The sequence below is a fragment of the Quercus lobata genome, chromosome 2, assembly GCF_001633185.2.
Source record: "Quercus lobata isolate SW786 chromosome 2, ValleyOak3.0 Primary Assembly, whole genome shotgun sequence".
Taxonomy (NCBI): domain Eukaryota; kingdom Viridiplantae; phylum Streptophyta; class Magnoliopsida; order Fagales; family Fagaceae; genus Quercus; species Quercus lobata.
In genome coordinates, this window is record NC_044905.1 from 75,925,140 (window position 1) to 75,950,346 (window position 25,207).

At 33.1% G+C, this 25,207-nt stretch overlaps 3 protein-coding genes and 2 non-coding genes across 5 annotated transcripts; all 5 read left to right on the forward strand.

The window, feature by feature from the left end:
• The first annotated feature begins 552 nt into the window (after positions 1-552).
• LOC115976638 (myb-related protein 305-like) lies at positions 553-4,058 on the forward strand. The gene is made up of 3 exons (XM_031098063.1): positions 553-734; positions 858-987; positions 3,568-4,058. Exons 1-3 carry the CDS (start codon positions 593-595, stop codon positions 3,869-3,871), a joined length of 576 nt encoding a protein of 191 aa, XP_030953923.1. The 5' UTR covers positions 553-592; the 3' UTR covers positions 3,872-4,058.
• An 8,915-nt stretch (positions 4,059-12,973) lies between these two features.
• LOC115976639 (monodehydroascorbate reductase 4, peroxisomal) lies at positions 12,974-19,048 on the forward strand. Its single transcript, XM_031098064.1, has 7 exons — positions 12,974-13,651; positions 15,193-15,244; positions 16,433-16,513; positions 16,665-16,783; positions 17,236-17,455; positions 17,650-17,768; positions 18,069-19,048. The coding sequence occupies exons 1-7, from the start codon at positions 13,532-13,534 to the stop codon at positions 18,792-18,794; spliced, it is 1,437 nt and encodes a 478-aa protein (XP_030953924.1). The 5' UTR covers positions 12,974-13,531; the 3' UTR covers positions 18,795-19,048.
• Positions 19,049-20,265: 1,217 nt separating this feature from the next.
• Positions 20,266-20,337, forward strand: TRNAH-GUG. Its single transcript has one exon. It is a non-coding gene; the product is annotated as a tRNA-His (tRNA).
• A 97-nt stretch (positions 20,338-20,434) lies between these two features.
• TRNAP-UGG lies at positions 20,435-20,506 on the forward strand. Its single transcript has one exon. It is a non-coding gene; the product is annotated as a tRNA-Pro (tRNA).
• A 114-nt stretch (positions 20,507-20,620) lies between these two features.
• LOC115976641 (50S ribosomal protein L12, chloroplastic) lies at positions 20,621-21,520 on the forward strand. The gene has a single exon (XM_031098065.1). It carries the CDS (start codon positions 20,739-20,741, stop codon positions 21,282-21,284), a length of 546 nt encoding a protein of 181 aa, XP_030953925.1. The 5' UTR covers positions 20,621-20,738; the 3' UTR covers positions 21,285-21,520.
• Positions 21,521-25,207: the final 3,687 nt, after the last annotated feature.

Below are 25,207 nucleotides of genomic sequence, written 5' to 3' on the forward strand. Positions count from 1 at the left end.
TTAATCCAATGTATTGTGAACAAATTTTTAAATTAAAAAAAAAAGTGTTTCATATAATATTCATGTGCTAATAAATCATAGATTACTTCATATGTGATAATGAGGTTATAGGTTTACAATCAAAACAAACACATAAATAAATAAATAAATCTATTTTTTCTACATATAAATAATATATATATACACACACATATATATATTTTGTAGTTGTCCTCCTTTTTTTTTTTTTTTTTTTTTTATATATATACAAGATAGGAATTCTACTCTAACTTAATCTAAGTGTATATGTGTGTGAAACTTTTTTCTGGAGATTTGAACCCTGACCTTTGTCTCTCGCCTCCCACAAGTACTTATATTTGTGAAGTGACCATTGCACTAAGAATATGCAGTGATTTATCCTCCTTTTAAATATGGAGTGATTAGATATAATTTATTATATGATTACGGTTAATTGAGGCCCCTCAAAGATAATTTCCTGGTTCTGTGATTGGCCTTTAGGCTCTCTATAAAAACCCAAGCTACTCCCATTATCTCATTAGCTTCCTCCACATCTCTCTCTCTCTCTCTCTCACCCACCCCACCAAAAAAAAAAATGGAAAGGAATAAACTATGCAATTCATCCCAAGATGCTGAAGTGAGAAAAGGGCCATGGACCATGGAAGAAGATATGATTCTGATCAATTATATTGCAAACCATGGTGAAGGTGTATGGAATACCCTAGCCAAGTCTGCGGGTAATATTCCCTTCACCTACCAATATCTTTGTAAAAAACAAACAAAAAAAAATCATTTTTTTATAGTAGTAACCTTGGTGATGATTTATATAAACTTATTTTAACGTACAAGATTCTTGCTAGGTCTTAAACGAACCGGAAAGAGCTGCCGGCTCAGATGGCTGAACTATCTGCGACCTGACGTTCGAAGAGGCAATATTACAGCTGAGGAAGAGCTCTTGATTGTGGAATTGCATGCTAAGTGGGGAAACAGGTACATTAATTCATCACTTTAATCTATATTCTACAGGAATAATCAGTTTTATCTTAAAATTTATAACCTATAGGCTATATATACTCATCAAAATAGTAGTTTTGACTAAGAAAAAATGCACTTATGAGAGAGAGAGAGAGAGAGAGAGAGAGTCATGACCACCAAAAAGAGTGCAACATATATGGCCACCTGATCAAGCCCTTTGCAAGATTGGTTCTTGAATTTCATGGCTTTCAAGCTGGTTTTGATTTCGTATATATGTTTATATCATCCACTATATAGATGTTTTCATAAATTAGAAGGATGATATAGGATCGTACTTTAAAAAGGTGCATGCTTTTTCTTTTTTTTGGTTTCAGCAATTTTCTCTGATAGGTGTATATGATGGAGCTGGGGCATATGAGATCTTTTCCAGATCCTCCACGCAGTACTAGTACAAATAGCATGTCCTTAGGTCCCCCATCTCGAGCTAGGCATCCAAAAACCTTTTGTTTTCTTCATTTTTTTGAATTTCCTTGAGTACTCCTTTTTATCAAGTTGATCATATTTCTAAATCCTTTATATCTAATCCAAGTCTGAACCTTTTATGAAATCTAAAAATGGTTTTGTAAAAGAGCAAGGCTTGTGCAGAATTATTTCATTTTTGTAGTGTGCCATAATCATGCGGTTGCGATACTAACTAGGGGTAAGGAGCATAGAGGATGATCCATATCCCCACTCCATGGTACAAATTTAATTCGTACTTACTAATTATTTATAACTTCAAAAAAAAAAAAAATGTAAAACATAAAAGGGTTATAAATTATATATCTAAGATCCCTATATCATATGAGGGATATTCTTTGCCAATAGGGTTTTTTTTTTTTTTTTTTCAAAATTCCAAATACCTTTTATGTGTAAATATATAGGGCACGTTGAGCAATAAAATTTTTCATTTTAAGCTGAACTCATACCAATTGGTCACATGTAAACCCTACCTACCTCTTAGGAGAAAGAGACATTTTCTGAAGTAGACATAAAACACATTGCTTTGGCACTTCATAGATATGGCCTGGCCCCCATATAATTTAAGTCATGCATTCCTAAAAGGATGGCTGCGATGCTTTTATGAATCCGCATGTGGACAAAGTGTTATCATTATTTCATGGTTATTGCTAGGACAATAATACTGTTTTGAAGCCTCTTTCTCAAATATTTTTCCTAACTTCCTTAAAATATTTTATGAAACAGTTCTATGAGATTATCTTCTCTCTCACTACGTAGGATTCACATGTTTATGAGTCCCTCAAAATACAATTCTATGAGATTATCTTCTCATAGTGTATGGGGCCCACATATCTCTCTACAAGTCTCGCGTGCCATGTGAGAGTGACTTTTTAGAACAAATCTATAAGATAATTTCTTTTCCCATCTCTTAAAAAAGAGAAGGTAAATAAGTATTATAAACTCTAAAGTGTAGTGTAGGATGGTTTAATTTAATTATAGGCCAACCAAATCAAATGAAAGCTACATAAAAAAAAAAACATGAAAACTTTTCCTCACTGAATACTAATAAAAAGAATAAGAGAAAGATATCAGAGGCATTCAGTACGTAACTTGATTAATGATTGATGAGCCCTACTTATCCTAAATAAAAAAGTAGGCAAGATTTAGGTACAGTATTTGGATATTATTTCTTAAGTTTCCTTCTTAAAATTCTGTCATGTAAATTTTTTCTCATTGATAGAAGTGTATTTTTTAGATAAATATCTATGTGGCAGAATTTTAAGAAGAGGACTTAAGAAATAGTACTTAAAGTACTGAACCTAAGTTTTGTCATAAAAAAAATATATTGATTAGCCCTAGCCTCAAGCAAGGCATCCGCTCCATTCCAAAACCTTGATGATCTAACATCAAATTGTCCTTATATAAAGTCCAGCATATGGATGACTTCGATTTTGGACCATGGAACATGGCTTGGAGTAAGTCACTATAATGACCTAAATGTTCTCTCTCTCTCTCTCTCTCTCTCTCTCTCTCTCTCTCTCTCTCTCTCTATTTATTAGTTATGGTATAGGGTAGGTTGCATTTTTACGTTGCTATCTTTGACATTTAGTTCTAGAAAGTAGAAACAACATGCATTGGAAAGTAATTATATATATATATATATATATCTTCTATATTATATTTAAAATTCTGCATATACTTATTTTGTCATTTACTACCGCCGTTGCCCAACAAAGAATGATGGTCTGTTAATAATGGCAGCCTTAAATGGAAATATGAAAGTTACACATGGACAATGTGAATAGCACTCATCTTATAAACTATCTTTATTGGTCAGCATATCCATCCACTCCTTGTCTCATTAAATAGTCGACATCTTTTAAATGATACTTTGATCTTTCTTATACCTTTTGTTAATTCAAGACTTTGCTGAGTTCTAGACAAAGCTGATGTTTTGTGAGAATTTGAAAAGGGAATTGTCAAGAGTGTTGTAGCTTAGCTGATATTCTTGGTGTTTCAAACCGAAATATCTAGAGTTAATCGTCTAATTATCCAAAAAAATAATTTTCTTTTACAAATTATTTACTAAATCAGGTGGTCCAAGATTGCAAAGCATCTGCCTGGAAGAACTGACAATGAAATAAAGAATTACTGGAGGACTAGAATCCAAAAGCATATTAAGCAAGCAGAGAATTTACAGGGACAGACTTCTGAGGTCAATGACCAAGCAAGTTCAAGCCAAGCGTCTGGCATGGCTGAACCTATGGATGTCTACTCTCCACCATTATACCAAAGAACAATGGAGCCTATTCAAGTCCCTTTACCCACTCCTGAATCAAATGAAACCTATTGGAGCATGGAAGACATCTGGTCCATGCAACTATTTAATGGGGATTAAATACAAGGATATACATATAATATATGATGTCTAAAATTCTAAACGATATTATATATTAATTAATTAGGCTTGTCTATAGTTTGAACTTCAGTACTTAACGTATGCTAATATATAATTATGGCTTGTAATAGGATCTTATACTCCTCTCAATTTCTTACTATAGTAAAATAAGTAATTGGTTGGCTTATTATCTCTTTGATACAAGAATACAACACAATTGAAGGAACTCAAGCCAAGACTTGAGTGTCAAATCTTGGTAGATATCAAATGTGATGCCCCTTTCTCAATCTTTAGTACCCTAGAAGGTCATTCATACATATGATATTCTTTCTGTTATTATCTATCAGTTGATGCTAACCCCTAAATCCTAATTATTAGCTTGCTTAGCTGACCTAGAATTTATGTGATTGCCTATTAATGGATTGAAATTGATTTATCAGCCTTGATAAGGTTCAATTGATAGGAAGGCTCTTTAAGAATAGAGACATGTAGTTTATGTAGCTCATCATACTATTATGATATTATCATAATTGTCACATACACAAATACACACACATATAAAACTATAAAAGTGTGCATGGAGTCCACACAACTAGCTAGTTTGGGTTTGAATTGGCTCATGTCTATGCACAAAATGTTTGGGAGTTTAGGGATGAAAAAGTTTGAGTTTCAAGATTAATAGCATATTATAATTATTTATTAAAAAAAAAAAACTAGCTAGCTGGGTTTTGAAGTTTGAACGAAATCTATATGAATTTCGTGATTTAATATTTTGCTTAATATAATTTCTAAAATATTGATTAAAACTTTCCTAAACGTTTGGTACATTTCAATTAATATCTGGTGGGATCTTGGAGATTAAAGTTGGTTTCTAATAAAGAGTGATATTCATGCATGCGTATGAAGTTAGGAGGCATGGACATCCATAAACACATCGTTATATATGCCCATATCCATTAATACCAAACCGAAGCCATAGGGAATTTGACACGTAGATAGAAATGCAAAATAGCTATAGATGTCATGATCCATCTATGCTTTTCATGAATTAATAATCCATTTTTGTATATAGTCATGCAGAATGAAGCATGACGTTATCCTAACTCTAGCAAGTACCAATAGCTACAAGGAAGTCTTCTCGTAGGTGTCCTTCTGGTACCATATATACTGATCATAACTTTAATACGCATATTGGAGTTCTGTTTTTCGTTTTTACATGGGTTCATAATTTATTTTTTACTATCCACAATTAAGCATCAGAGTTGTAGCGTAAAAATTATGTCGATAGATTTTCTCTTTTTATAACTAAATTCACATATTCTCGATCTAGAAATTTTAGTTATTAAGGAATGTCAAAAGTAATAAGCATAGCATTCTACAAATTACCTCACCAAATGCCATGAGTTTCACGTGCCTCAACCACAATTCTTGGTATTTTTTTTTTCATCATCATACATGTAAAAAAGTTAGGCCCTTTGATGATATTGGACTAGCATTTACAGTGAATACTGTGTAACTCTTACTACAAACGCTGTTGAGTGATTCTCAAGCCTCATTTCCTCGGATTTTGCATTGTCTTTATATGGGAAAAGGAAAAGAAAGATGACAATTGTTGCGGGCTTTCATTGTCATATATATACGGAGAGAGGATCTCCATCTTTGAGCCACTCAATTTTTTTATTTTGTTTTTTTCAGTCACATGTTTCATGTGGAAAATTCACTTAAAAGAGATAGTCTTCATGTGCAAGATAAGGAAAATTGACATGACGGGTCGGCCATGCATGAGGACCCATATTAAAAGTGTTGGAAAATGATGAAAAACTAGTATCCACTAGGCTTCATTTATCATAATCACTTTTTGGTTTGCTTTGTTTAAAAGATTTCCACGTCGAATTTGGCTTCCGTTCAATACTTTAGTGTATTGAATATGACTCATGTTCAAAAATGATTATGTGTAACTTTTGCGTCCGTCTCAAATGCAAAGGTTTAGTCTTTTAATTTAACATATCGATAATAATGGAAAATGTTACTGATGGTGATATCCATTTTAATGTTAATTGTTGCAATTTGATGATAGTTCATCGTAAGATTTGATTGCAAATAGGTCATGATAATGAGTAGTCAATGCTCTAACAAGTTTTTTTTTTTTTTTTTTACAAGATATAATTTTTACTCTAACGTAATCTAAGTGTATATGTGTGTGAAACTCCCTCCTAGAGACTTGAACCCTGGCCCTTACTCTCCACATCCCATAAGCATTTATACTTGTAGAGTGACCATCACACCAAGGGTGCGCGGTACAAGTAATTTTAACCATAGTGTGATTGATGACCCTTCATAAACACATGGGGGTGATGACTAAATTATACGTTAGATGAAAGTACTTATTCCACAAGAAAGGTCACTCTAATTATTAATGTATAAATGAGATGTTTCAAGGAGTTTGGAAACGTTACGTGTTGTATCAATACTATTTCCACATGCATGTGCATGTGTGTAATGTGAAAGCTTGAAATTGAGAATTCTTTCCTTTAATTACTACATACGAGTCATAATCTTTGATTTTCCTTTACATATTTCTTCACCTATACCCTATATGTAATTGGAAAATTAGAACCTAATGAAAGAGACGCCACGAAATATAAGCTACTTTACCTCATTCATTCTTGATTACCTTCCAATATTTTGGAAGAAACATTGGGAAGTTTGGTATATATTGTCCACTAAAGAACCTTAGCATAGAATCCTCTAGAATTTTTAAATAACTTGCCAAAGAAAAGTACAAACAGCTCCATAGACGTGTGGAGGGGAATAGAGTTTCATTTTTAATATCAATATATTTTTTTTCTACATCAAAAATTTATAAAGTCATATTTCCCAAGGTGTTGAGTAAAAAGTTTTCATGTCTAAAAAGGGCTTTATGTTACTCAAATAATAATAATTATTATTTAATTCTTATAGTTTAACTAGTTGACACTTGACATCTCTTAATATTTGTAAGATATACAAAGTTCAAATTACTTTTTCACTGTTGTAACTATCAGATTATAAAAAATAAATAAATACAAGGCTTGGACTAACTTCACTTTGACTATAATAATTGACTTGGAAAATATCTGAAATATGGCCAGCATCATCAAGTCCTCAACAAAACTCGGGAACAATTCTTAAAATAAAAAAATAAAAAAAAAAATAAAAAAAGGCCAAAATGTAAAATTTACCTAAGTTTTACCCCTTTTTATTTCAGTTCTCTAAGTGTAGGTTTGGATCCAACTTATCATGTCCACGTTTTGCTTCTTCCACGTTTTTTTTTTTTTTTTTTTTTTAGCCTGCATTTGTTGACTTTTCCACGGTGAACAATGCACCTATACACTATTTACGGACCCAAAAATTTCACTTTTCAGCCACTTTTTTATTAAAAATAGGTCCCATGATACTATTCACACATTTAAATATTATTTTGCTACAGTGTTTTCAGTTTTCAGTTTCAGCAAAATAAGTTTTATCTAAATAGACCCTAAGTTTACATTCTATCATTTCAATTTTTCAAGTTTCAATCATTCTCAATTCAGTTCTCCGTTAAGAATCCATTTTGTGCTGCCGTTAACTTATTTAATATTTATTTCTTAATTTTTTAAAAAATGTTCATTCAAAAGAATTAGAAATTAAATACATTAAACAAGGTCACTCCCCACATCTGAAGAACTCAAAATTGAAATCCCACCCATAATGAAATCATCATTATGTTTTCTCATAAAATAAAATGATGTATTTGTCATTATCTGTCATGAAAGGAAAGGAAAATTTTAAAATAAAAAAATGACATTGCAAATCCCTGGAATCATTCGATGGCTTGTTCGGAGTGGGAGGTGTCGTTCTTTCCTTTGATGCCTTGGCAGATGATGCGAGTGTTCTTGTCCACGAAAACTACCGGCGGAGGATGCGTAGCAGCGGCGACGTATTGTCGAGTCTAAGTCCATGAAGAAGAAGAAGAAGAAGAAGCTGTAGAGATTGAGCCAATCAGCTTGGTGAAGGCTTGGCGACCCATCTAATTCTAATCTTTCTTTCACATTTTTTTTATAGCAAGGATTCCATTTGTGCAGGGGCGGCGCCACCCTGACCTTAAAAAAAAAATTATACATAAAATTTAAAATTTTATATATATCTACCTTTAAAAAAAATTTGGGAACATCCTAAATTTTTTTTATGCCAATAAAATTAAATTTTGGTCCATAATTTGAGCAACTTAACAATATATTATGGTTTTTTTTTTTTTGAGAAACTATATTATTGTCTTTCAAGTAAAAAGAAGTACATGCTTTTATATTTTTTTAAGGTTATACTATGACTTTACTTTTTTTTTTTTGCTTTACTTGACACGTTGTCATTGTACAGCTACTTTTCCTCAAAAATATTATAATATATATTATATAACTAATTGGTCAAAGTCACATAAATTTATCTTTTTTCATTGTACAACTACTTTTCTTTTTCTTTTTCCGATAATTTTGATTAGAAAAAAATAGTAGTTTTAGTTAATTAAGTAAATAAATTTAAAAAAGTTATTTAATTTTTATATAACATCAATTAATTCATTATATATATATAATAAACTTTTTATTTTTATGATTATAATTAAACATGTGATTGTCCATTTCAAGGAAATTTGATTAAATTTACACGGAAAGTGTCACTAAATATTATGTTTTTACATTTTGCTATCATATTATTAGTAATAAACTTATTATATTTTTATTTATATAATTTAAAAATTTTATTAATTATATTATTTATGATGTCATTGATTTGACCATCGATCGGATCTCGATCCAACCAAAAAACCAGTAACCAGTCTTTTTTTTTTTTTTTTTTTTTTTTTTCGGGTCTTTCTTTGTATTGGTTTATAAAACCATGGGAAAAACCCCCAAAAAAAAAAAAAAAACTTGAACGAAAATATGGAAAAATATATATATATAATAAAACCACTAACAAGGCCCAAACCAAATGCCAATAGAAAAGCCCAATATAAGATCAATCTCATCTCAGACTAAGACTATTATTACTCAAACACCAACACGATTACATTTTTTATTTAACAAATATTAAAAAAAAAATCCTCATTGCCTTAGTGCCTTGCAGATTCATAAGTCATTAAACAATTTAAACTAAAACTAAACCAAACCTAAAGGCTAAAAGGAAATAAGAAGCTCATTTACTCTCCCCAGACATCGTTGTTCATCCCTGTTCAGCAACACTAACAACAACCACAACTGAACTCCACAAGTTTATGTTGTAAAATTTTATGTATTTGCCTTTATTTTATTTTATCGTGTGTTGTTGTTGTTGTTGTTGTTGTTGTTGTCTATATATAAATTTTTATTTTTATTAGATTGTGTAATTTATACTTCTTGAGAAACATCCTGGAAAAAATTCCTAGAGCCGCCACTGCATTTGTGTCTAGTGTCTGTCTTGCCTTCCTCTGCTACTGCTAGCTCTCTTTCTTTCCTAATATTTTGGTGGGTGGGGTTTCAATCTTGTGTTCTTCAAAAGTGGGGAGTGACGTTCTCTTTTTTTTTTTTAATTAATATTTAAAAAAATTAAGAAATAAATAAATATTAAATATTAGTACACATTAAATAAATTTGGGTAAGTTAACTGTAGCAATTGATAGATTGTTAACGGAAAACCAAATTGAGAAAGATTGAAACTTAGAGGGGACTGAAATAATAAAATCTAAACTTAGAAGACTGAAATGAAAAGTGGTGAAACTTAGAAAAGGAATTTTGCGTTTTGGCCTAAAAATAAAAATCTAGGAAAATTTTTCACGATGACAAAAATGTAAAAAAAATAAATTCTAATTGATAAGTTTCTAAAAGTGGTTAGTCCATAAACTAATTAATGCAGTTACAAATTTATGACTAGACGTCACCAGATCGCCTCCTCCATTAATTTCCCACCATCAGATTTTTAGAGAGAGAGAGGGAGAGAGAGAGTCTTTTTTTTTTCTTCTAATAAACCTCCGATTAAGAAATTTTATTTATGCCTAGATTGCCCTAAGAATTTTCTTTAATCACATCAATATATTTGGGGTTTTTGAGCATTGTAAACATCTATAAGTGCTTAAATAATTGAAATGATAGGAAAATATTTATCTAATCTCAATAATAAAATGTAAAAAAATATTTTTAGACAATATTGATCAATTTTCATATTTATTTTATTTACTTTCATACTAATTAATTATTTAATTGGTTATTACTTCATCCTAATTTAACCTTTGGTATGACTTCATGACCTTGAACCCATTCCCTGTCTTCTGTCTATATTATCTCAGGAAAAAAAAAAAAAAAAGATAAATGGGTCTAAAGTACCACATCGATTAGTTAGTGAGTAAGTTTTCGATTTATAAGTCTTACTAGTACTTACAAAGGTTAGGCCCTTTTGTAAGTGCTAGTGTTGTAAGTCTTGTCTTCCTACTCTCTCCTTCCCAATTCCTTGTCTTCTGTCTATATTAAAAAAAAAAAAAAAAAAAAAAAAAAAAAAAAAAATCAGTTTTGAAAACCACACACACACACATATATATATATATATAGTATGAGGATAGGAATAAAAAAGTATTTGGAAAACACTATAATTTAAAGACATTAGACACTATAGTTTCAAAAGTAACAAACTCTAATATTTCAAATAGTAAGAAATTAAATTGTATAATTTCATAAGTAACCAATTAAATTTTTAAGATTTGAAAAAATTATCAAATTAATTAAATTTCTACCCATTTAAATATGAATTAAATAAAAAATAATACCCAAAATTAGAGATCACAAATAAAGACATACAGAAAATCAATTGGAGATGTGAGATTGTGGAAAGCACTCACTCACAATTCACAACAGCTTTGGCTAAAGCTCCAATAAAAAGATTTCCGCATAATGAAAAAAAATAAATAAATAACTTCCAACAAAACATGATCATTAAAAACAAAATATAACACGTTATTTTATGGGGTATTCGGTATTAATCCCCCATTCAAAATCTCTTATTCTCTTTAATTTTTAGTCAAATATTATGTGATTTATATGGATTTTTTAAGATCATTAGATTTTTAAAAAATATATTATTTGTGTCACTTTTGCTTTAAAATTAGAGAAAATTGAAAATCTGTATATGGGGAATGTTTTTATCACATGGGCCTTATCCCCCATAGTTATACAACAAAACATTTCCAATCATGTACAAAAGACAATAAAACGTTCCGTTTGTATTGTGCTCCTGTCTTGTATTCATAAAATACAATTTATGCCAAATTTCAATCCGGATCGTATTTCACAGTACACACAAAAACAATAAACACCTATACAATCTTATCTTTATTAGCATTTTTATTCAATTTTCAGCATGTCACTACTTTCTGTTGGCAGCTATAACAATAGGTTTATGTTATATGGTAGTTGATTCTATGTATTGGCAATAATGATCAGTAATGCAAAGCAGTGCCAGATGATAGAGATATATTAAGGATCTATTTGGGTACCGCTTATTTGCTGAAAACTGAAAATTTATTACTGAAAACACTATAGTAAAATAATTTTTAAAAGTGTAAATAGTGCAATGAGACCCAAATTTACTTAGAAATCTGTTTTTTATTGAGTTTGGTGGTTCATGAACAGTACTGTGGGACCAAAAAAAAAAAAAAGCAAAACGCAACTTATCTTGTGAATGGCTGAAACGTGCATGGTGCTTGTGGGTCCCACTTCAAATGCCAAACGCAGAAACACACACAGAATATGCAATCCAAACACACACTAAGCTAAACTATGCTATGAAGCAAGTTAAGAATCAAGCTCTTAGACAAGTTGAATCTAAACGACATGTTGTGAAGAGTGTAGCGTGCATCAAGCATGTCATTTGTCCTAACAAGCTTAGGAAAACTGGAAGCTGCAAGCCATGTCAATTACTAGTTGTAATTAGTGGTTAATTACTGTTCCACACTCTTGGATGTAAAATGTTTCACACAATATTCATACTTTTAACTCATATATCCACATTCTACACATGATATAAAAGAGTATGAACATGATGTGAAAGAGTGTGAAGACTCTTAAATACAAAAGAATTAGTAAAACCTTTGCCTTTTGTTTTATATTTTACCCTGTGTTGCATTTAGAAAGAATAATCTCTATTTCTTTGGCCAGCATCTAATTTCTTTCTTTCATTCATACGTACATTAAGTCAATGACTCTATGTAGAAAAAAAATTGTAAACCAATGTCAAAACAGCTAATTAAATAAACCAAATCTCGTGGCCTTTTCTTGGATGGAACCCTAGAACCATTCTTAAGGAGAGGAGGTTAAGGTTTCAAGCTTTTAGGATGGCTGGCAGCTAGGGAGGTTACGTTAGAGACTCTCATCTCATGCCTACATAAAAAATACTATATAAGTTCTATAATCTATGATTCTATATAATCTACAGAAGTTCTCCCTTAATGGACTGCCCACATTAGCACCATTTGGGTTTGGATGGGCCCAACTTATATGGTCCAATATATGAAAGCTTTCTAGTATTTTTGTTTGTTTGTTTTCTTTTTCCCCAAGAAGGCAAGAATTGGAGCGTGGATAAGTTCAACAAGAATGGGTGTGTGGTAGAGGTGTGAAGCCTCATCCACATTTTTTTTCTCCGGTAAAGGAAGCCTCATCCACAATTCAGTTATACTAGGCCTTAAATGTATTTTGAGAAATGCTATATTTACGATATTTTCATAATATTTTTATAACAATTTCATAAGTGGTAGGTTATTATTAACGGGTTATTAGTAGGCTAAAAAGTAGTTTTAGTAGAGGATTCAAATTATAACTTATAAAAATTTATCATTTATAAATTATAATTTGTTGTGAAGATGATGTGAATTTAGAATTTATTCTACAGGTTTTAATCAAGGGTTTACTTAACGCGTGCCTTAAACCATTCATTTTTGGAAACATTTTCTTGAAAATTGAAAAAATTATCAATACTTTTTTAATTTCTAAAAAAAATAAATTTCTAAAATTAGTTAGTTATTGTGTGTTCTTGTAACACACGTTAGCAAAATCCTTTTACCAAATCTTCCACTTTATTCATCACCTCCAATTCCAATTTGATCCTCATATGTTCAATCACATCATCATCCTCCCAATTCCCAACAAAATCCACCATCCATTATCCCATCTCTACATCCAAACGTGTCACCACATGACTGGCTAGATCCACCTTCAACTGGTCCCACATCTACATAATCACCCTTCTGGGCCTCACTCACAAAAGCACAACCACAACAAAACAAAACCTGCCCCAACCCCAAGTCCACAAAAATGGCATTTCCAAATCGAAACCTGATAATCCATTAATGTTTCAAAACGTGTCCCCACCTTGATTGGTCAGCATTTTAATACACCATACATCTGGAAGCACAGAAGATAAAAGGGCAGTATGGCAAATTAGATATTGTCAACATCATAGAAATTTTGGATTAAATATTGGTTTTTTGTTTTCTTGGGTGTGTGCACATATGTTTCATGTTTGTGTGTCTTCAAAGCAAGCGCTACCCAAAAATAAAAATTCAACACCCTCAAATACAAAACAATAAGCAAAAAGATACACAGTGAGTTTCAAAGAGAGAAAGAAATGGGAAGGGCGTTTGCGTATGTGATTCTTGGAGGAGGAGTGGCAGCTGGGTATGCAGCTCTTGAATTCACAAAGAGGGGAGTCTCTCAAGGTGAACTCTGCATAATCTCTGAAGAACCAGTAAGCTATTTCTCTCTCTCTCTCTTGTTTATTTCATGTCTTTGAAAGTTTAATTAGGTTCATGTCTTTAATGTGATGAACCCTTTAGTTTCTAAGAAAAAAGGATGAGAATTGAATAGTCACCCTTCAAGAAGAAGAGTAGAAAGGGAAATTTGAGAAAGAAAGTGAGAAATTTGCTGTCTTATTTCTTCAATGCTAAAGTGCTATGGATGACAAGTATTTGTACAGGTTTCTTGTAAATCTTATTAGCCAAATTACCAACTTGGCTCCACCTCTTGCAATCTTACAACTAACTAAGTAATTAACTAACTTGACTATTCCTGATTATGAGGCTAACTTTGTGATTACAAGAATTACACCTATAGTCAATGTTTGGGCTCATTACATTTAATGGGTAATCATTATTTTAATTTAGTTGTGTGTGTTCTTATTGTGTTCCAATATTTGGTTTATAATATAGTTTGTTTATATGGCTTTGTGTGAAATATAAATGTGATTAAAGAATAAATTTTTATTATGAGTTTTAGGGGGGGCGTTTGTTGATTCTTTTTATCATATTGTTGAGTAATTTGAAGAGCAACAGTCTCGTATTATTTTATCATGTTCTATTTGCTACATGCTATTAGCTGATTGGGTATTTGGAATTGTGAACTTCCAAATCCAATATATGCTTTAATACATCCAGGGCACCTATATTTCAAATTTAACCATAAATTGCTGCTTTATTTGTTTCTTCAAGCAATAGTGCTAATATTTTGATTGAATTGCAAGTTACTTAATGAGTATGCACAGTATAATTCACTCAAAAACACAAAAGGGATGTCATTTTCAAATATTATGTAGCTGACAGCTTTCATGATATGGGTCTGCATGGATAATCGGAATCTCATTAGTAAACTGTCATTCTCCTTTTCCATTCTAGAAGGCCTTTTCGTTTTGGTTTAATTCATAATTTGGTAAAAGTGATAAATTTATAGCTTTGTACAAGCAATAATTTAGTGAAAAGTGCTTGTGGCAAGACTGATGGAACTGATTTATCTAAAGTTTTAATGATCAATTGAACTTTGAGGTACTCTACTATATAATGTAGAAGAAGAGATATTACTATCTATTGGTGCATTTTAACAGTACCAGCAATTTTCAACAGGTCCTTTGATTGGACTGGATATCATGTGTAATGGTATTTGTGAGAACTGTAGTTATGCCATATAAATTTGATAGATATTATGTGTATTGGTATTTGTGAGAACTGTATATATGTAGTATTGAGAGTGCAATGTGAGTTGGATGGGGAGATTGTGAGAACTGTAGTTATGCCGTATGCATTGGAAAGGATATTATGTGTTTTGGTGTTGCTAGGGACAGAGCAATACACAGAAACTTATAAGCCTCATTCGTTGCAGTAGATGATAGTTATAAAATACAAGATATTGAATTCCTCATGTCTTGTATTTTGTTTGAGTTGTTTATTGGATATAAGTTTCATTTGTTAAGAAAAATGTTGTCATTTTAAGTGTAATTTTCTGCCACATTTCTTTTAGGTTGCACCTTATGAGAGACCTGCATTAAGCAAAGGCTTTTTACTTCCTGAAGGTATGCATTCTCATTATAACACTTTGTGAACTCACTGTTTTCTTTAGTATTTTCTATCGCTAATATTTGATGATTCTTACTAGCAAAGATGAAATCTGCATTTGTTAATAAATAATGTTTTTGGAACTTTGTCATTTGTTAATAAAATTTCTCTAGAAATTTTATTAATCAATCAAATTGTCTCTATAGGAGTTCAATCTGTGCTTATATATACTATGACTTAATGCTAGTTGAATTGGGAAAGCCCAATTATTGAATTACAAAAATACCTTGGGTATAGGAAATTAATAAAATAACCTAATTAACTGCTAAGACTTAAAATAAAATACAATTGACTTCCAAAATTAAATAAAACTAAACTTTACTAAATATTTATTTGCACTTCCTGCATCAAGGTCTCCTCATAAATTTTAGTTGGTCAGTCATGTATATCTGAAATGCTTTCAGTACCTTCATGTTAACTAGTTTGATTGGGTGTTCTGTCAGGGTTCAGATATCCTTGTGCCTGTGGCCTGTGATTTTTCATTTTTACCCTCAATTTCACCATAGTTAACCATGGAATTGAATCATGCTGTTGGGCAAAGACAAATTTCTGCGTAGCACAAACCACAAATCTAAGAAAAACCAGAAGCATCCATAATCTCTAAAAAATTACTTTTTTGTGATTGCACACATACATTCTTGAAAAAGGCTTCAATAATATTTTTTGTGAATTATCCTTGTTTCCCTGCTTAGGGTATGACTGCATGATGTTTAGAACTTTCATATATGCATATGGATGGCAAAGAATCTTATCTATTTTATGCTAAATTTTGGCTTCTTTTGCCTTATTAGGTGCAGAATCTTGCAGCTAAATTTTTTGCACATAAATTTTTGAATTTCTTCTGTAATTCTTAGTCAATTTTTTTAAAATAAATTTTAATCTGTAATAGTTAAATCAACCTTAAGAATTGGTTGAACCCATCAAAATTTTGCTCTGTTGGTATCTGAACATCACTATGAATACCTCAAGGGTGAGGAATCTGGAGTTCTAGGGTAGCACTTTGGCTGGGATGGGAATTAATTTATTTCCTAATGTTCTCAATTGATAGGCAAATGTTGATTATTTCTTGCTTGATTTTCCCCTTTTTCTTTTGTCCTTCCTGCTAAAAATCTGAATTGGTTACTGAATTAAGTTTAAACATGCAGCTCGTGCACGGCTTCCATCATTTCATACATGTGTTGGTGATAATGAGGAAAGGTTAACTCCAAAGTGGTATAAGGAACATGGTAATCATTTTCTCATCCTATGCTCTTTTTATTCACAGATGCTAATGAGAAATGTACCAAGTAGCATGACCTTTCTGTGGATATTTGTTACTTTTGGTGTATGTTTCTGCACAATATTTAGCATTTATTTGGAATTTGGCTCTTTCCATAGGAATTGAGTTAGTTCTTGGAACGCGTGTCAAGTCTGCTGATGTAAGGCGTAAGACACTATTAACAGCAACTGGGGAGACTATAAGTTACAAGATTCTTCTTGTTGCTACAGGTGCTCGGGTATTGGAACTATTCTAATACTTCTCTTGCTTTTAGTACTCAGTTGTTCTTAATAATATTGATCATGCTTAAAAGAAGTTTACATATAAAAAGGGGAATATTTTTGCTTGGGAAAGTGACAGATTTGATAATGACATTGTTTTCCTTTGTATTTGGTAACAGTTGTGACATCAATATCACTTCTCTAGGACAAATATGAAATTGGAATTATGAGATGTACTAGACCTAAACAAACACTGACACAGTTTTTTGGGGGGTTAATTTTTCACAATTTTGGTCCTTTTGTTATAAATAAGACATTATGTCAAAGGAATTGATTATAATTTTATCAAAATAGTAAGAATGTGTGTAAAAGTGTTTGGCCTATCAAATTTTCAGAAGTCCTGAAGTTTATTAAAATACAAATAGGAGTGGCTTTCTCCCTTTCATTGATTAGTCTGAGTTGAATATAGGCTTTGAAGCTTGAAGAATTTGGAGTGACAGGATCAGATGCTGAAAATGTGTGCTATCTACGAGATTTGGCTGATGCAAATAGAATTTTTGATGCAATGCAATCCTGTCCTGGTGGGAATGCTATTGTCATTGGTGGTGGCTACATTGGAATGGAGTGCGCTGCATCTTTGGTGATAAATAAAATAAATGTAACCATGGTTTTCCCAGAAGCACATTGCAGTAAGTGCGTCTATTTTGATGTCTTTATATATATATATTGAATGAATCCGTCCATGGGATATCTAAAAATGTTGTCAAATATAATTTTATTCATTTTTTGTCATACCTTAAAAAAAAAAAAAAAAAATTAAGATGACTAAATATTTATGAGATTTTCTGTTCTATTTTTTTGTCTTTTCTTTTCTTATGTGCAGTGGCTCGTTTATTTACTCCCAAGATTGCAAGTTATTATGAAGATTATTATAAGTCCAAAGGAGTAACTTTCATTAAAGGAACTGTCTTGTCATCATTTGATATCGACTCTGATGGGAAGGTAAATCTTATGCTGCTATAAAAGGATTTCTTTTGGGTCGTTGGTAGTACAGCAATATGGACAAGAAGTCCCCATGTTAGGAATGTGCAAGGATTAATACCGTTAATGAATTTTTATAATTACCCAAATTAAGTAAACTGGCTTCAAGTTGCTATAATAGGATGTCTATGGTCATTTCTTAAAAAATAATACCAATAAAGATTTTCCTTTAAGATAAGAAGTACTATTATCCTACAAGCATATTGATATTAGCGGTGCATCAGTTTGATCTCCAAAGTGACCTGATCAACTCCTTTACAGGTCACTGCTGTCAATCTTAGAGATGGAAGTCTGCTACCTGCAGACATGGTTGTTGTTGGTATAGGAATCCGCCCAAACACAGGCTTGTTTGAAGGCCAACTAACTTTGGAGAAGGGTGGGATCAAAGTAAATGGAAAGTTGCAGTCAAGTAATAGCTCAATCTATGCAATAGGTGATGTTGCAGCATTTCCAGTTAAACTATTTGGTGAATCCCGTAGACTTGAACACGTGGACTCAGCTCGAAGGTCTGCAAGACATGCTGTTGCTGCAATAATGGAACCAGAAAAAACGGGTGAATTTGACTACTTACCATTTTTTTACTCCAGAGTCTTCACAATGTCTTGGCAGTTTTATGGGGACAATGTAGGGGAAGTAGTCCACTATGGGGATTTCTCAGGAAATACAATCGGTGCATATTGGGTAAGCAAGGGTTACCTTGTTGGATCTTTCCTGGAAGGTGGAACCAAAGAAGAGTATGAGGCTATAGCCAAGACCACCAGGCTCAAGCCAGCAATTGAAGACCTGGGTGAGTTGGAAAGGCAGGGTTTGGGCTTTGCATTGACAGTTAGTCAGAAGCCACTGCCATCACCACCTGTTGAAGTAAATGGTTTTGGTCTTGTTCTGGAGAGACCAATATATGCTTTGCATGCAACTGCTGGTGTCATTGTGGCTGCTTCAATAGCTGCATTTGCGTACTGGTATGGGAGGAGGCGCAGAAGGTGGTAAGAAACTGTTTTGGCAGTGGGGGTGGTAGTAGCTGAAGGCTATTGGTGTTGCTCATATGAATTTGTGTAATCATGTTGTAGCTTTGATAGGGATAGGAGATTTTTTATTCTTAATCATAGGAGATGACTTTTATCTGATCTAAAGAATAGTTCCACGATATTATTCAATACAGAATCTATATATTCATAGAAAACTTGTTGAGAACTCTCATTTCAATTATATTTATACCCTCTTAGGGCCTGTTTGGATTGGTCCCTCTACTCCCCCTCCCTCCCCCTTAATCCAAAAAAATCATTAATGACCAGTCGTTTGCACTTTTTGGTGGTCAAGGGAAAGAAACAGTGTGACTAATTACAGTTTCATCAAGCAAAAGCATCCTGCTTAACATAGTAATGAATGTGACACATGGAACTGAGTATTGACAAACTCCTTTTTTATGTAACTATTCACAAAATATCTATCTTGTAAAATGATTCCAATTGACAGCAATCATGCCTTACTTTTCTAGGTCTTAAATTTGATCTTGGATATTGCTTGATGTATTTTATTTCTTTTCTAAGTGATTATTAAGTTGAAAGTTATTATAAAATTAAAATGTTGATGAATTTGAGTGTTGCGTTTGTAATGAGCTCCTGAATTTGATGAGAGTCTGGATTTTTTCCTATAAATCTTGAAGTTAGGTACTTTCTTTGCTATTCCACTACACTAATAGGATAGGACTTCAATCGGCTTTGGTTATCTGTAAACTTGCAAGAGGGTTGCACGATTCATGTTTGCTTACATAATACTTGCTGAATTTTTATTTATTTATTTATTTTATATAATAATAAAAACTTTTAAAATACAATTATGCACTGGTGCAGTAATTAACTTGGGATACAAATGCAATTAATGGTAGCGTGCCATTTTAAATGGCTATAAAAAAAAATTATAATAAAAAATAAAAACCCCGTAAGGTTAACCAGTTCCATGTGTTAAAAAACTAGTCAATTCAAAAGAGAAAGCATCTTTAGTTCTTCACCTATTAATAACAAAAAAACAGTCTTATTTTACAGTTATATACACAAAATTCCTCTGAACATATAGTTCACACACACACACGTGAATATCATAATACTACTTTCATAATTAGGTAAACCTATAATACTACTTTCAAAATTGGGTAAACCTGAGTTCAATGTCAAGTTGAACTAAATCTATTAGAATAACGACAAATGTTTACTTTTGGTCATATGTCATCATCTCAATGAATCCAGTACAATAGATCCAAGTCAAGTCCATAAAAGATTAACTTTTCTCCCCATTTCTTTTCCTTTAAGATTAAATTTTCTCCTCATTTCTTTTCATTTGTTTGTGTTTGTTTCTCAAGGAAAAAAAAAAAAAAACCCTTTTTATTTAAAATAACAGTAATTTAAAAGAAAACAATTTCACACATTTGAATATCACAGAAATGAACGAGAGAGACAAACTTGTGGCTGTAGTTTAGTGGTAAGAATTCCACGTTGTGGCCGTGGAGACCTGGGCTCGAATCCCAGCAGCCACACAACGCTCATTTTTAACCTTTTTATTTGTCAAACGAATCACAAACTAACAGATTAATAAGTATTGCAATTACTTTACAGGAGCATATACCAACGCGAGGGCATTTGGTCTAGTGGTGTGATTCTCGCTTTGGGTGCGAGAGGTCCCGAGTTCGATTCTCGGAATGCCCCTATTTTTACCTATAATATTTTTTTCCCTCCAAGGGCAATCTCGTCAACCCGAAAAATTATTACCAAACCCAAACCCAAAACTCTTCTTCATCACTGGTTACTCTCACGACCATATTTTTTATATCACTCCATTGATCTATTACCTTATCCTATCTTCTCTCTTCTTCAAAACTCTCTCTGTCTCTCTCTCTCTCTCTCTCTCTCTCTCCACTTCAATTTTCAGTATTCACAAATGGCCACAAACACTCTCTCCACAATCTCCCTCACACTCCGTTCCCCCTCTTATCCTTCACCCGCTCCAAAACCCACTTTCCTCCACTTCCCCACCGCTAAACCCACCCAGCGTCGTCTCACCCACTTCCGTCCCATCTCCGCAGTGTCCGCCCCAGAAAAGATCGAAGAGCTCGGCGCCCAAATCTCCTCCCTCACTCTCGAAGAAGCCAAGACCTTGGTCGACTACCTCCAAGAAAAGCTCGGCGTCTCCGCCGCCTCCTTCGCCCCAGTAGCCGTCGCCGGAGCCGCCGTCGCTGGAGCTGACGCGGGACCAGCCGTTGTCGAAGAGAAGACCGAGTTCGACGTGGTTATCGAGGATGTCCCCAGCAGTTCGAGGATTTCGGTGATCAAGGCGGTGAGGGCGTTGACGAGCTTGGCTTTGAAGGAGGCTAAGGAGTTGATTGAAGGGTTGCCGAAGAAGTTTAAGGAAGGGGTTTCTAAAGATGAGGCTGAAGAGGCCAAGAAGCAGCTCGAGGAAGCTGGAGCTAAGATTGCTATTGTGTAATTTGAATTTGATTTTGATTTTGATTTTGCGGTTTCTAATGGTTAATTTGTGTTTTTGGGTTTAGTTTGTAGTTGGGTTTTGGTGGTACAGTGAAATGTGATTGGTGTTCATGAATGAATTTCGCAAATTTAGTGGTTTTTTTTTCTTTTTTGGTTGCACTCCCTGTGTTTGTTGTAATGCCGCAAAGAATGTGATAGACAAAGAGGAGCTTGTGCAATGATAGTGCATTTTATAGACTTGTGTTGTGGTTTTACACTTTTTTATGGTAGTGTTCATTGAATTGGATAAGACTTAAAAAAGATAGCAATTTGCGATTAGTTGAGTTGGGAGGGATTTCATGAGTGAATTTCGTGACTTGGTTGTCCCTATTTTGAAGGGTAATGTTTGTTGTTACTTGTTTTAGTTATTCTTAGTTGCACTTGTTTTGTTTGTTTTATTGCAACAGAGGAGGATGTTGAACAGGTGAGGTTTGTGGAATGAGCTGCATTTCTAGATTGGTAGTTTTTTTTATGTGTGCTTTAGTAGTGTTCATTGAATTGGACAATGAAGAAAATCTAAAAAAGTGCAATCTCATTTTTATATGGAAGAAAATAGTTGAATATGCCTTTTCCAATCTAATTCATATATGAAAACAGCAGCATTTCTATACGGTGAGAGAGGGAGAGAGAGAGGGTATCATTTTTCTAGGAAATACTTTTGTGGGAACTGGAACTCAGATTGGAGCCTCATGGAGTCATGGACACCCGTGACTTGGATCCGAACCAACCCTTTCATCAAAGAGATAAAAGATGTAACAAAAATAGCAAGTTGCTTTTATCATAAACTTGTGATGAAAAACTAATTCTCATTAATTAGAAATCAAGATACAGAATTTGTATATATATGTACAGAGAAGAAGAAAACTATCAAAGAAACAAACTAACTTTAACATGTGTTGTACAAATTCCATAACTAACATTTACACGTGCTAACTAATTGTAAAGTTGTTATTTACAATTATGTTTTTGTTGGCTTTAATTCCATGCTAAATTTAATTGTAATTATGTTCAATCTTATGTTCCTTGTATTTCATGTGGGTTTTATTTGTAAGGGTTGTGTGTAAGAGAGAGAGGGAGAGTGTGAAGACTTAAGGCTAATTGAAGACTAAAGCTGTTTTCGTGAGTAGCTCGTGAGTAAGCTTCTCGCGAAGTGATGCATGTACCCTGCATATGACTGGAATGCGAAGAGTCAAGACAGGATGGAGACAGCTGGTTTTTGCGAGTGTCTCGCAAGTAAGGCATTCCCGCAAGACACCCGCAAAACATTCTGTTTTGCTAGATTATCATTTCTGATACACTCTATCCTTACCCACACTATATATACCTCCATTACCCACATATGTTGAGGAGTACTTTTGAGAGAAAACCCTAGCCACAAACATTGAGAGTTAGAGATTGTTATACCCACAATTCTCTACATACTTACTTGTAGATTTTCCTCAACTCCTACCTCTCCATTTCCATATTATTGAGAGGTTGATAGCCCAAACACTTACCACACCCTTTCAGAGTGTCAAATGAGGTTTTGGTGCTGCTGGGAAGCATTGGAAGAAGCTAGGCTTTGGTGAATGCAATCGGGCATATTGCGGGATCCAGAGAGCTAGACAAGATACGGTTCTGATAAGCCTTGTTGGAGTAAGAACTTGGAGGGCTTAGTTGCATTGGGTAGACTAGGTTTGGAGGGTCTTTTGCTATTCGTGTATTCTAACTGATTGTCTAGTGGATCAATTACCGCTTGGAGGACAGCGAAGAGATTTTACACCAAGTACTTCGGTTTCCTCTTCAATAACACATCGGCGTGTTATCTTGTATTTGCATTCTTCTTCCATACTCTTTTACCTATCATTTACTGTTGTGTTATAATGATTATGGGTTATAGTAGTTTGTTTGTTTGTACTCTCGCATTTACTCTTTTTCGCACTTTATATAAGTTAAAATAAAATCAATCGAGCTGTAATCTTTAATTTGGGGGTCTAAACAGCTCTTGTGTTTTAACACATTTTCGAGCTTTCACTAATAACAGTAACTAAACAATAACTAACATTAACTACAGGTCTTTTTGGTGTTTTACGCTACAGTCACTATTGTTTAGCTTCATCTCTATTCTGTAGTTACCCTTGCTACCGCTATCTTCTTCTGTCAAGCTAGTCTGCCCTTGCTTGAGCTTATTATCTTCATTATGATACTCCCCCTCAAGGGTAATTGCTGAATGTATATTAATCATTCCCATTTTGCAAATAAGACTTGAAAACTGGTTAAAATTCAATGCTTTAGTTAACAAATCTGCAAGCTGACAATGAGTTCTAACATGATTCAATTTAATGACCTTCTCTAACACTTTGTCTCTAACTACATGACAATCTATCTCAATATGCTTGACCTTCTCTAACACTTTGTCTCTAACTACATGACAATCTATCTCAATATGCTTGGCCCTTTCATGAAACACTGGATTTGATCCAATGCGCAAGGCTGCCTCACTATCACAAAATAGCAAGGCTTCCCTTTTATGTTCAACACCAATATCTTTAAGGAAATACAATATCCACACTATCTCACAGGTAGCCATTGCCATTGCTCTATACTTTGCTTCTGCTGAGGACCTGGACATTGTAGATTGTTTCTTTGATTTCCATGAGACCAAGGAATCCCCAATGAAAATGCTATAACCTATGACAGACCTTCTAATGTCAGGACAAGCAGCCCAATCAGAATCTGTGAAACCCTTTACATGCAACTCTGTCCTAGCTGAAAACAAGATACCCTTCCCTGGTTCATTCTTCAAATACTGTAGAACTCTATGCACTGCATCTAGATGTGGCTTCCTTGGCTTGGCCATGTATTGACTCAACCTATGGACATCATAAGTGATGTTTGGCCTAGTGATAGTCAAGTACAACACCTTCCCAATAAGCCTTCTGTAAGCCCTTGGATCTTTGAACTCTTCCCATTCATACTTACTTAACTTCACATTTTGCTCCATTGGTGTCTTAGCTGGTTTGCACCTTAACAAACTAGCATCATTCAACACTTCTAAAGTGTACTTCCTTTGACAAAGTGATATCCCCTTATTTGACCTTGCAATCCATGGTTTTAAAAACCGGTACGGTGAAAGAACTGGAAAAATATCTAATTATCGGTTTTGTGGTCGGACCAGAGTCCAACCGATGGTCGAACTGGTGACATCATAAATAATTTAATTAAAATATACAATAATTTTTGTTTAAAATTTGAATTTTAATAACTTATATTAAGAAAATATAAAAATTAGAAAAAGTGTTTTTTTCTCCATACCACCTTTCTTTTCTTGTCAGTAATGGTTGACAAAACTATTAATATTTAAGTTTCATCTTTTAGTTTATATAAATATAATAGTATAACTTTAACTATTTATTTAACCAAGAAAAAAAAAAAAAAAAAAAAAAAAAAAAAAAAAAAAAAACCCCAAAGTCAGATGACTAGACAAGTCACTGGCTTATGAGTTATGACTCTTTATTCTTTAACAATCCAATTTCCCACTCCGCCACTCTTAGCCACATGTTTTGTTTTTTTTTTTTTTTTTTTTTTTTTTTTTTTTCTTTTTTTTAACACATCTCGTGAATCTAGCACTCCACTCCGGCACTCCCCACTTTACTTACTATCAAAGACTCTTTATTTTTCCAGTCTTTTGGCTTCCACAAAATCCTTATCTTCCTCTCTATCTCAGGAAGTTAGATCCATTATTTATCTCTGCAATACCATCATCAGTTCCTCTCATTTCTCTCTTTCACTGAAGATCTGTAGATACCACTCCAAAAAGCTAATTTCAACCCCAAGCATGAATATTCAGTCATTTTCTCTCTCTCAAGCATAGCCAATCTTAAGAAAAAAGATTTTATCGCAACA

Coding starts and splice junctions, on each gene's coding strand:
- LOC115976638 (XM_031098063.1), top strand. CDS start 593: ATGGAAAGGAATAAACTATGCAATTCATCCCAAGATGCTGAAGTGAGA. Junction 735..857: donor TACCCTAGCCAAGTCTGCGG/GTAATATTCCCT, acceptor GATTCTTGCTAG/GTCTTAAACGAACCGGAAAG. Junction 988..3,567: donor CATGCTAAGTGGGGAAACAG/GTACATTAATTC, acceptor TTACTAAATCAG/GTGGTCCAAGATTGCAAAGC.
- LOC115976639 (XM_031098064.1), top strand. CDS start 13,532: ATGGGAAGGGCGTTTGCGTATGTGATTCTTGGAGGAGGAGTGGCAGCT. Junction 15,245..16,432: donor AGGCTTTTTACTTCCTGAAG/GTATGCATTCTC, acceptor TTAAACATGCAG/CTCGTGCACGGCTTCCATCA. Junction 16,514..16,664: donor AAAGTGGTATAAGGAACATG/GTAATCATTTTC, acceptor CTCTTTCCATAG/GAATTGAGTTAGTTCTTGGA.
- LOC115976641 (XM_031098065.1), top strand. CDS start 20,739: ATGGCCACAAACACTCTCTCCACAATCTCCCTCACACTCCGTTCCCCC.